Here is a 12,746-nt window from a genome sequence, read left to right as displayed (position 1 = left end):
TTTCGGGTCTCTCTCTCAATACCCGCATTGGTGACTGGTAAGCATTCGATGATGGTCGAGTGAAATATCTCGACAGGGTCAACTGCCGATGCCTCTTCCGCTGTAGGTAGTGGCAGGCGCGACAGCCCATTAGCATTACCATGTTGCTTTGTACCTTTGAATTCAATATCATATTGATGTGCCCCTAGGAAAAGGGACCATCTCTGAAGCCTCTGTGCTGTCATTACCGGAACACCCTTCTTAGGGTTGAAAATGGAAAGCAACGGCTGGTGATCTGTCAGCAGCGTAAACTTTTGGCCTTGCAGGTAATGGTTAAATTTCTTAACTCCCCACACGAGGCTGAGAGCCTCCCTATCTATCTGAGCATAGTTGCGCTCAGCGGAGGTCAATGATCTGGATGCGAAAGCGACTGGCCTTTCCGAGCCATCTGGAAACTTATGTGAGAGCACTGCCCCGATACCATATGGAGAAGCATCACAAGCTAAGCGAATAGGCAGCGTTGGGTTAAAGTGAGCCAACACTTCCTTAGAGGTGATCAGTGCCTTGCTCTTTTGAAAAGCCCGCTTACAATCATCGCTCCACTTCCATGGTATTCCCATTTGCAAAAGAGTGTTTAGCGGGTGTAACACCGTGGATAAATTTGGAAGAAACTTGTGGTAATAGTTAACCAACCCGAGGAACGACCTCAACTGGGATACATTTTCCGGTGCAGGAGCTTTTACAATAGCTTCGATCTTGTCAGGTGACTTATGGAGCCCCTCCCGGTCAATGACGTGGCCGCAGTACGAGATTCGCTTTTGAAAGAACTCGCATTTCTGGCGATTAACTCTGAGCCCATATTCTTTCAATCTGATGAGCACCTGCTCCAAATTCGCGAGGTGATCCTTATCGTTATCTCCTGTAATCAGGATGTCATCCAGGTAGCATTGTGTGCCTGGAATTCCCTGCAATACCTGCTCCATGGCCCTTTGCCAAATCGCTGGAGCCGATGCCGCTCCAAAAACCAGTCTATTATACCAATATAAGTCCTTATGCGTGTTGATCGTGAGATACTGACGTGACGCTTCATCAACTTCCATCTGTAGGTACGCCTGCGCCAGGTCTATCTTAGTGAAGTGTTTCCCGCCAGACAGCGAAGCGAAGATATCTTCAATCCGCGGAAGCGGATATTGCACCGTGTGAAGAACCGGATTAACAGTGATCTTGAAATCGCCACAGATGCGAACCTTCCCAGGTTCCCCCGGCTTGTTGCTCAACGAACGCTTCATGACAGGAACAATGGGTGTAGCCCATTCGCTCCAGTCCACCTTGGACAGTACCCCTGAACGTTCTAGCCCTTCCAGCTCTGCTTCCACAGCAGGTCGTATCGCATAAGGCACCGGTCTGGCTTTGAAAAATTTTGGGTTTGCATGTTCTTCAACCTTGATGGTTGCCGTAATTCCTTTCAGTGTTCCAAGTCCCTGTTGGAACACCTCCTTAGCATCGTCTAAGATTTTGGACAGTCGTTTAGGTTTGATGTCGTCCTCCTTACAGGCATCTACAGTCAGTGCTTGTATGGAATGCCAGTCCACATTTATTCTCCGGATCCATTCCCGTCCCAGTAGTGGCGGACCTCCATCAGGTAACACATACAAGTCCATTTTCTGACTTTCTTTACCATTGTAGACCACGTTTACTTTTATCTTTCCTTTGGGGTATACTATTTGCCCCGTGTATGTTTTCAATACAATCTCCGTATCCCTCAGGGGAATGTGCGAGAATAACCTTTTGTAATCATGCTTATTCATGACCGTTAATGCTGACCCAGTGTCCAATTCCATCTTCACTTGGACTCCTGCAATCCAAAACATGACCCAGATAGTTTGGTGGTCTGCTGTGTTACCCACATTATGTATTTTCAGACAACCCAGTTGCTTACTGCTGGAGTCTGAATCCGTCTTCTGTTCATCCGAACTGTTCTCTGTCATCTTGTGTACTTTTTTGTACTTCTCCTGTGGTGACTTCTTGCTGCTGGTCTTCTTTCCGGACCGGCATACCCTCGCTATGTGATCAAGTTTGCCACATTGCCTGCATTCTTTATCTTTGAACCAGCACTGGTTCTGGTCATGCGTTGTCCTTCCACAACGATAGCACTTTACTGTGCCCAATGCCATTTCATTGGTGCTGAATTCCAATGGCCTTTGCTGTATCTCTGCAGCGCCCCGTGCTGCTGCCTCGTGGGATGCTGCAATGCTGAAAGCTTTGTCCAGCGTAAGGTCTTTTTCCTCTAGCAGTCGCTTCTGGGTTCCTTCCCCGAGGAGCCCACACACAAACTTATCTCTCAGTGCGTCTGCTAGTCCTGTTCCGAACTGGCAGTACTTTGATAACTTGCGCAGTTCTGTTAGGAATTCAGCGTTGCTTTCTGCTTTCAGTTGAATTCTTTTGTAGAATTTAAATCGTTGCGCTATCAGCAGCAGCGTGGGGTTTAAATGCTCCTGCAGGATAGTAACAATATCCGTGAAACTCTTTCCTACCGGTTTGTCTGGTGTTACAAGGTTCCTTAATAACCCGTACGTCTTCGCACCCATTGAGTTTAATAGGGTTAGTGCTTTCTTATCATCCGGTACCTCATTCGTTGTACAGTAAACTTCGATGCGTTCCACATAAGTGGCCCAATCCTCCACATCGTTATCAAAAGCAGTGATGTTACCCGTTTTTGGCATCCTTGCTGAGTTTCTCCTTCCCCTTTGGATATTATTATTATTATTTTTTTTCCCAAGATGGCGGCTTTTCCCGCGCTTGGCGGCTTTTCCCGCGCTTGTCTTCTTCCCCCGCCGACTCAAAGTGGCGATTTCCACGCTGTTGCCGTCCACGCCTCCCCGCGGTCCTTTATTTTCCCCTGCGTTGCTGCTCTTGTTCCCCCGCCGCTCCCGCGGTCCTTGTGGCCATAAACGCTTTTCTGGCTGCTGCGCGTCTCTGCCTGATTGCAGTCCGGCCCCTGACACCGGCTGCAGTCGTGTTCTCCGCCCTTTTCGTCGTTTTCCCTCCCCTTCTCCCACTGACAACTCGGCCGACTTCCCCCCCATGCCGCTCGATCGGGCTTACCCGCTGCTGTCGTAGAAGGGATGCTCACTGATGCTTGACTTCGTCGTCAGCAAACCAACCCGGGTTTCCGATGGCCTCCCGTGTGATGCAGGATGTTGAGGGCGGATGCCCTTTTTCGACGCCTGTTTCTGAGGACGAAGCTTCCTTTGATGCAAAACTGCCGCAATGTAAGATCAGACTCGTCGCCACTGTTGAGTCTGTGGTTTCAATTGCAGTTATACTGAATAACAGGACACAGACTACAGAAGTAAGTAAACAGGTCTTTAGTGATTGATGGTCAGGGCTGAACTGGGATACACTTTGCTCCGCAGGGTTTATATACCGGTGTGGTCACCACCGGTACTACAATGTACAGGAGCCATCAAAAAGTAGTCCATCACCTTAAGGTATCCTCTTGAGGTGGTAAAGGTTACATACACTACACTTCCGACAGTGCAGCGCTCCCTCAGTACTTCCCAGTCTGACAGTGCAGCGCTCCCTTAGTACTGCCCCTCCGACAGTGCGGCGCTCCCTTAATACTGCCCCTCTGACAGTGCGGCGCTCCCTTAGTACTGCCCCTCCGACAGTGCAGCGCTCCCTCAGTACTTCCCAGTCTGCCAGTGTGGCGCTCCCTTAGTACTGCCCCTCCGACAGTGCAGCGCTCCCTCAGTACTGCCCCTCCGACAGTGCGGCGCTCCCTCAGTACCGCCCCTCCGACAGTGTGGCACTCCCTCAGTACTGCGCCTCTGACAGTGTGGCGCTCCCTCAGTACTGACCCTCCGACAGTGCGGCGCTCCCTCAGTCCTGCCCCTCCGACAGTGCGGCGCTCCCTCAGTCCTGCCCCTCCGACAGTGCGGCGCTCCCTCAGTACTGACCCACCGACAGTGCGGCGCTCCCTTAGTACTGCCCCTCCGACAGTGCGGCGCTCCCTCAGTACTGCCCCTCCGACAGTGCGGCACTCCCTCAGTACTGCCCCTCCGACAGTGCGGCGCTCCCTCAGTACTGCCCCTCCGACAGTGCGGCGCTCCCTCAGTACTGCCCCTCCGACAGTGCAGCGCTCCCTCAGTACTGCCCCTCCGACAGTGCGGCGCTCCCTCAGTACTGACCCTCCGACAGTGCAGCGCTCCCTCAGTACTGCCCCTCCGACAGTCCGGCACTCCCTCAGTACTGCTCCTCCGACAATGTGGCGCTCCCAAGCAGAGAGTCATGGTTGATGGGTGTTTTTGTGACTGGAAGGCTGTTTCCAGTGGGGTTCTGCAGGGCTCAGTACTAGGTCCCTTGCTTTTTGTGATATATATCAACGATCTTGACTTGAATATAGGGGGTATGATTAAGAAGTTTTCAGATGATACTAAAATCGGCTGTGTGGTTGATGCTGAAGAAGGAAGCTGTAGACTGCAGGAAGATATCAATAAATTGGTCAGGTGGGCAGAACAGTGGCAAATGGAATTCAATCCGGAGAAGTGTGAGGTAATGCATTTGGGGAGGGCTAACAAGGAAAGGGAATACACATTAAATGGTAGGAGATTGAGTAGTGTAGAGGAACAAAGGGACCTTGGAGTGCATGTCCACAGATCCCTGAAGGTAGCAGGCCAGGTAGATAAGGTGGTTAAGAAGGCATACGGAATGTTTGCCTTTATTAGCCGTGGCATAGAATACGAGAGCAGGGAGGTTATGCTTCAGCTGTATAAAACACTAGGTTAGGCCTCAGCTAGAGTACTGCGTGCAGTTCTGGTCTCCACATTACAGGAAAGATGTGATTGCACTAGAGAGGGTACAGAGGAGATTAACAAGGATGTTGCTGGGAGTAGAGAATCTTAGCTATGAGGGAAGACTGGATAGGCTGGGTCTGTTTTCCTTGGAACAGAGGAGGCTGAGGGGAGACCTTATTGAGGTGTATAAAATTATGAGGGGCATAGATAAAGTGGATAGAAAGGACCTATTTCCCTTAGCAGAGGGGTCAAAAACCAGGGGGCACAGATTTAAAGTAATTGGTGGAAGGTTTAGAGGGGATTTGAGGGGAAATTCCTTCACCCAGAGGGTTGTGGGGGTCTGGAACTCACTGCCTGAAAGGGTGGTAGAGGCAGGAACCCTAATTACACTTAAAAAGTACTTGGATGTGCACTTGGGATGCTGTAACCTGCAGGGCTACGGACCAAGAGCTGGGAAGGGGGATTAGGCTGGAGAGCTCTTTGTTGGCCGGTGCGGACACGATGGGCCGAATGGCCTCCTTCCGTGCGGTAACTTTCAGTGATTCTATGATTCTATGATTCAAAGAGCCGGCACAGGCACAATGGGCTGAAGGACCTCCTGTGCTGTAAGATTCTGCGATTCTAACCGTCCACCTCCCTAGTTTCCATTGACTGGCTAGGGTTAAAATCAACCCCACTCGGCCCAGAAGGACATGGCTGTGAAAATCAATTGAGGTATTTAAATGGGAGACAGTTACTTGGGGAGTGAGGGTGTGAAGGGATGCGGAGAGTGGGCAGGGAGTTGGGAGTAAAGAACAAAGGACCAGGAGGAGGCCAGTCAGCTCCTCGAACCTGTTCCGCCATTCAATTAGATCATGGCTGATCTGTATCCTAACTCCACCTACCTGCTTAGATTACGTAACCCCTAATACCCTTACCTAACAAAAATCTATCAATCTCAGGCATAAAATTTTCGATTGAGATTTAAATGAGATAGAGAGGTCGTGGTAAACAAAATGGCGGAGCGGGCTGGATGGATGGGCCGAATGGCTGACTCCTGTCCCTATGTTCCTACATTCACCATTTTGTAAATGGGAAGTTGTGAGTGACACGCTGACCAAAATATTTTGCCCTCAGTCACAAGCACATACTGTAGTATTTCTCCAACATCACCATTTATTATGTGCAGGCAGTTATAGAACCATAGAATGATGCAGCACAGAAGGAGGCCATTTGGCCCATCGTGCCTGTGCCAGCTCTTTGAAAGAGCTCTCTGATTAGTCCCACTCCCCCCTCACTCTTTCCCCCATAGCCCTGCACATTTCTCCTTTACAAGTATTTATCTAATTCACTTTTGAAAGTTACTATTGAATCTGCATCCACCGCCCTTTCGGGCAGCGCATTCCAGATCACAACAACTCGCTGCGTAAAAAAACTTATCATCTCACAGTGAAAAATATTCAATCCCTGTACAAAAAAAAAACTTTCAAAAAACAGAAGATAAACCAAAGATGAAATGCTTCCAGAGAATTCACGCGTACGGAAACTCAGCAACGGCGCGATGGTAAAATCAGCCTCGTTCTTTACTCACGTGGAATTTTGTTGAGCTCATTCATAAACTTTTCCTTCACCTTAGAAAACCCGTCTTCCTTTCCTCCTCCCGGGCTGGCTGCTGCCTCTGTGGCATTTCCTGTCGGGGCCGGGGAGGCGAGGGTGACCGGTGGCGCTGCCAGCGCTTCGTGGCGACCTTCGGTCAGCTTCATCTCGAGCCAGGGCCTGGGCCTGGGCCGGGCAAGACTCTGGCGGAGAAGAGAGGAAAAAAAAAATTACGATGTTGTGAGAGCTGAAGAGCTCGGGCGGGAGCAGGCCATGCCAGAGGTTTGCATCACGCATCTCGCACTCCGAACTGGTTTTTTTCTGTTGCTTGGCTGAGTAAATAATGCATCACTGACATGTTAATTTATGTTGCTTCATATAATATTGATAATCCAATATAATGGCGACTACATCAACCCAGCAAGTTCAAACGTTTCACTAGCACATTGTCTTGTCTCCAGAAGAGAGACCTGTCCTTCACTGTCAACCTGAACCCCTCGGATTTCTGATCATTCTTGTCACTATAAATCATTACCGTATGATAACAACAACAACAACTTGCATTTATCTAGCGCCTTTAACTCCCCAAAGCCTTTCCACCATCTACAAGGCACAAGTCAGGAGTGTGATGGAATACTCTCCACTTGCCTGGATGAGTGCAGCTCCAACAACACTCAAGAAGCTCGACACCATCCAGAACAAAGCAGCCCACTTGATCGGCACCCCATCCACCACCTTAAACATTCACTCCCTCCACCGCCGGCGCATCATGGCTGCAGTGTGTACCATCTACAAGATACACTGCAGCAACTCGCCAAGGCTTCTTCGACAGCACCTCCCAAACCCGCGACCTCTTCCACCTAGAAGGACATGGGCAGCAGGCGCATGGGAACACCACCACCTCCAAGTTCCCCTCCAAGTCACACACCATCCTGGCTTAGAAGTATATCGCCGATCCTTCATCGTCGCTGGGTCAAAATCCTGGAACTCCCTCCCTAACAGCACTGTGGGAGCACCTTCACCACACGGACTGCAGCGGTTCAAGAAGGCGGCTCACCACCACCTTCTCAAGGGGCAACTAGGGATGGGCAATAAATGCTGGGCCTTGCCAGCGATGCCCACATCCCAGGAACGAATAAAAAAAAAGTCCCAAGGTGCTTCACAGGAACGTTATCAAACAAAATTTGACACTGAGCCACATAAGGAGATATTAGGACAGGTGACGAAAAGCTTGGTCTTCAAGGCGGAGAGAGAGGTGGAGAGGTTTAGGGAGGGAATTCCAGACCTTAGGGCCCAGGCAGCTGAAGGCACGGCCACCAATGGTGGAGCAATAAGAATTGGGGATGCGCAAGAGGCCAGAATTGGAGGAGCGCAGAGATCTTGGAGGGCCGCGGGGGGTGGGTGGGGGGGGGGAGGGGGCTGGTGGTGCTGGAGGAAGTTATAGAGAGAGAATATAAGAAATACGAGCAGGAGTCGGCCATTCGGCCCCTCGAGCCTGCTCAGACATTTAATAAGATCATGGCTGATCTTTGACCTTAACTCCACTTTCCCGCCCGATCCCCATATCCCTTGATTCCTCATGGGTCAAAAAATCTATCAATCTCAACCTTGAATATACTCAACGACTGAGCCTCCACAGCCCTTTGGGGCAGAAAATTCATAAGATTCACAGCCCTCTGAGTGAAGAAATTCCTCCTCATCTCAGTCTTAAATGGCTGACCCCTTATCCTGAGACTGTGACCCCTAGTTCTAGACTCTCCAGCCAGGGGGGAATCAACCTCTCAGCATCTACCCCGTCAACCTCAAAGAATTTTATACGTTTCAATGAGATCACCTCTCATTCTTCTAAACTCCAGAGAGTATAGGACCATTCCACTCAATCTCTTTTCCCAGGACAACCCTCTCATCCCAGAAATTAACCCAGTGAACCTTCGTTGCACCGCCTCTAAGGCAAGTATATCCTTCCTTAGGTAAGGAGAGTAAAACTACACAGTACTCCAGGTGTGGCCTCACCAAGGCCCTGTACAATTGCAGCAAGGCTTCTTTACTCGTATACTCCAACCCCCCTTGCAATAAAGGTTAACGTACCATTTGCCTTCCTAGACAGAAGTGGATCACAGTGACTCCCCCAGGAGCTCAGTGCATTACATTCTCCTTATTTTTATATTGATTCTCGAAGATGTGGACCTCGCTGGCAAGGCCTGCATTTATTGCTCATTCCCTAGTTGCCGTCAATAGCAGTTTGGTCTGGAGTCACAAATAGGCCCAGACCGGGTAAGGACGGCAGGTTTCCTTCCCCTAAAGGACATCAGTGAATCAGTTGGGTTTTTACGACAATCCGACAGCTTCGCGGTCACTTTTACTGGCACCAGCTTTTTATTTCCAGACTTTTAAAACTGAATTCAAATTCTTGAACTGCCGTGGTGGGATTTGAACTCGCGGGCCTCGATTTTGTCAATGGGGAGCTTTTGGAGGCGGGACTCCCACTTTTTGGGTTGTAGTCCCGCCTCCATCGACTTGTGGCCAACCCACGCTATTTTCCCTTGATTGTCCTTGTTAAGCCCGCCCAGCGGGCTCAGCAGGCCAATTAAGGGACACCTGGTTACTGGTGATGTCAGCGATTGACATTTCATCTGTCAAGAGCTTTTGACAGATGAAAAATCAGCGTTTGACAGCTCTGTGAAGTTGTCAAACACTGACAATCTGTCTTCTAACTTGAGTCCTTCTACTCAGACTCAGTTAGAGATCTCTCCAGACCAGAAAGCAGAGGCTGCAGCTTTTGACAGTTCAGCGGCCATTCTGCTTTCTGTGCTGGTGAGCTGAGGGACCCCCGAGAACTGAAGGGAGGAAGCCTGCAGGAGAAAGTAAAGGTAAGTAAAACTTAATAAAACACTTTACACTTACCTCACACACTTACCTTTGCACACATGCACCCATCACTCACCTACACAATGGACATCTCGACCCCTCCAACCCCTGCAGACCGACGGTCCGCCTCGCTAACTTGGCGTGGTTCGGAGCCGTTGGGAAGCCCACACTTCAGGGCTAAAAATAGGGATTAGGCAAAAAAACTGCCTGTTAACTACCTGTTATCAGGCAGTTAATTGGCACTAATCCCCTTCCCGCCTCGGGGAGGCGGCTCCCAGCAAAGGGTTGGATACCCGCCCCCTGGGACATTGGCACAGAGGCGGGTTGGGGGCGGGATGGGTTCCTGCCCCCCGATTCTGCAACTTTCCCACCACTCCCGCCTCCAAACCCGTCTCCTCGGGGCTTGGAAAATCGAGCCCGCGGTCTCTGGATTGCTGGTCCAGGCCTCTGGATTGAGTCAAGTACTGTAACTTAGCTCTTTTTTTTTTCAATAGCATTTATTTTTTTCCACTTTTTCTGTAGCTTTTCATTTGATTCCTAAACACTTTTGCCCTCTCCGCGTTACTTGGGATTGACTTATGGTGGAATTAAGGTGTCTTGAGTTGAATTCAACCAGCCCCACTCCACAAGGATAGAGGTCCATTAGCTAATCAGATTTCAGCCTTCAGAGAAGTGCAATTGAATTCGTGCCTTGATGCAAATGCAATTGAACTCCTCTTTGGCTCCTACTTTTTTGCAATAATCTAATTGCTGGGTATGAGTGGCTCAACATGCTTTTGCTTCAAAATGCTGTCACCTCATGTCCTGTACTCTAGGCCAAATTCTCAGTTGTCCACACCCACAACAGCTACAACAACAACAACTTGTATTTGTGTGGTGCCTTTAATGTAGTAAAACGTCCCGAGGCGCTTCACGATAGCGATTATCAAAACAAAATTTGACACCGAGCCACATAAGGAAATATTAGGGCAGGTGACCAAAAGCTTGGTCAAAGAGGTAGGTGTTAAGGAGCGACTTAAAGGAGGACAGAGAGAGGCGGAGAGGTTTAGGGAGGGAATTCCAGAGCTTAGGGCCCAGGCAGCTGAAGGCACGGCCGCCAATGGTGGGTTGTAATAAATCGGGGATGCTCAAGAGGCCAGAATTGGAGGAGCGCAGAGATCTCAGGGGGTTTGTGGGGCTGGAGGAGGTTAGAGATAGGGAGGAGCGAGGCCATGGAGGGATTTGGAAACAAGGATGGGAATTTTAAAATCGAGGCGTTGCTTTACCGGGAACCAATGTAAGTCAGTGAGCACAGGAAGTTCCTGATCTTAACTAATATAGGTGTCTGGGACCTCACACCTTAAAGGGGCGTTAGCCCCTCTCCTTATGCAGGTAAGAGGCCTAACGCTGGTTTCAGACCCTCTTCCCGACTGGGCTGGCTGCCTTCAGGAAAAACAGGTCTACTTGCGGCCTAACTGGCGATCCTTAAAGGGACAGTGCGGCCCATCACCAAAATGGTAAGTTTTGTAAAAGGTACTTGTTGTATGAACGCATTAAAGCATAGAATCAGGCAGACAGGCTTATAACTGTGATCTTTACTTTATTGGTAAAATGGCTGACTGCAGCTTTCCCGGGTAATTCCCATAATGCAATGCACATTACATTACCGTATTGACTGGTGTCAAACTCGCAATCAATACATGACATCCCCCTTTTCCTTGGAAACAAACTTGCAGTTTACAAACAGTTGCTTACAATAACACTGCATAACTTATTTGGTTTATAAACTTTTTACAAACTTGTATCTTACCACACAACTAAATAATTCCCAGGTTTAAACATTTAACATCACCCATGCAGTTCTCGCACAGTTTACGTTGTGACATAATCAGACAGTCTTTGGGGTTTTCTTTTAACCCTTTGAGGTCTGGCTGTATTGGGTATGTCTGACATGTTGGTGTCAGTGGGTATTGCCTGTGTCACAGTGGTATGTGTGTCAGGGTCTACTATACTGTCCTCAGTCCCTTGTGTTTCCTCCTGCTCATGGAGTGTCTCCTTTGGTCCATTGGTTCTGTATTTCTTCACAAACGTAGTGTTTCTCGAGTAGCGTGCTCCTTCTGGAGATTCTACTACTACTTGACTCCCTGTTTTACTCAAAACTTTGTGTGGTGTGGCATTAAAAGGAGTGGTGAACTTGTCCACTTTGTCCTGCCGTACCAGCACCGTGTCGCCAACTTCCACCTCTGAGTATTGTGTTCTCCGCTGTTCATCTGCGTACAGTTTGGACTTGCCTTTTTGTTCTGCGTCCCGGTCACGTACTTCCATGTCTGCGCGTGACTCTGTGATGTCTGGCAGCTTTCCTCTCATTTTCCGTTTAAAGAGCAGCTCTGCCGGGCTCTTTCCTGTCGTGGCATGGTCAATGCTCCTGTACACAGTCACATATTTTCTAAGTTCACGTTTCCAATCTAGTCCTTCTGACTGAGCAATTCTGATTCTCTTCATCAGCGATGCATTCTGGCGCTCGACTTCTCCGTTAGCCTGAGCCCATTTTGCTGTCGTTTTCAGGTGTTTGATCCCGTTGTTTTCACAGTATTCTTTGAATAATTCAGATCTGAATTGGGGACCATTATCAGATTTGCAGGTGATTGGCAAACCATGACGGCTGAAGATTGACTCTAAACTATCAATAACCTTCTCTGTTGTTGTGGAGGTCATGATGTCGTATTTATAGTAGCGACTATAATAATCAACTACCACAAGAATGGAGTGGTTGGATGGCAAGGGTCCCAGTAAGTCAATAGCTACATCCTGCCAGGGGCCCTCCGGTAATGGTGTTGATCTCAACGGTTCAGGTGGGTTGGGTCTGGCTACTATCTGACAGCCGTGGCATGCTTTACAGTGTTTTTCAGCTGCCTTGTCCATGCCAGGCCACCAAACCTTGGTTCTGAGATGTTGCTTTGTTCCAACTATTCCCAAGTGTCCTTCATGTGCTAACACCAGGGCTCGTGCGTGTAACATTGTGGGTAGCACGATGCGTGTTCCCCGAAGAACTAGGTACCCCACTACGCACAGCTCGTTTGCAATTGCTGCATAAGCTTTACAGTTCTCAAAATGTCCATTTGTGCTTGCCTTCCGTACCTCAATCAGCTCTGGGTCGGTAGCAGAGGCTTCCTCCACCTCTCTAGTAGTGAGTGCTTTTGGTGTCGCACTCACAGCTACAAATCTCACATATTCATCTGAGCCATGAGAATGTCTCTCCTGTTTTGCTGTCTCCCCCAGCAATCGTGACAGTGGGTCTGCAATGTTTTGCTTGCCTGGAATGTGTATTACCTTAAAACCGTACGGCTGTAATCTAAGTACCCATCTCTCTATACGGGCACAGGGTTTAGAGTGTGGGCCGTATATCACTTGTAATGGCTTATGGTCAGTTACCAAGTTAAATTTTCGGCCATACACATATGGATGCAGCCTCTCACAAGCCCATACAAGAGCTAAGGCCTCTCTCTCTGTTTGAGAGTATTTCCTCTCACAGTCTGTTAAACTACGACT

At 49.1% G+C, this 12,746-nt stretch overlaps 1 protein-coding gene across 2 annotated transcripts in view; it reads right to left on the bottom strand.

The window, feature by feature from the left end:
- syt1a (synaptotagmin Ia) overlaps positions 1-12,746 on the bottom strand; it is a 651,724-nt gene that overhangs the window by 155,937 nt on the left and 483,041 nt on the right. For both annotated transcript variants that reach the window (XM_086009557.1, XM_086009558.1), the window contains exon 3: positions 6,346-6,553. In XM_086009557.1, the coding sequence (XP_085865683.1) occupies positions 6,346-6,517 (172 nt within the window). In that variant the 5' untranslated portion in view covers positions 6,518-6,553. The remainder of the gene's footprint in view (positions 1-6,345; positions 6,554-12,746) is intronic.

This window comes from Somniosus microcephalus, chromosome 16 (assembly GCF_052327205.1).
Source record: "Somniosus microcephalus isolate GS21.2 chromosome 16, FLI_Smic_1.0, whole genome shotgun sequence".
NCBI lineage: Eukaryota > Metazoa > Chordata > Chondrichthyes > Squaliformes > Somniosidae > Somniosus > Somniosus microcephalus.
The sequence above is the reverse complement of the archived record's forward strand: the minus strand, read 5'-3'. Positions and strand labels throughout refer to the sequence as shown.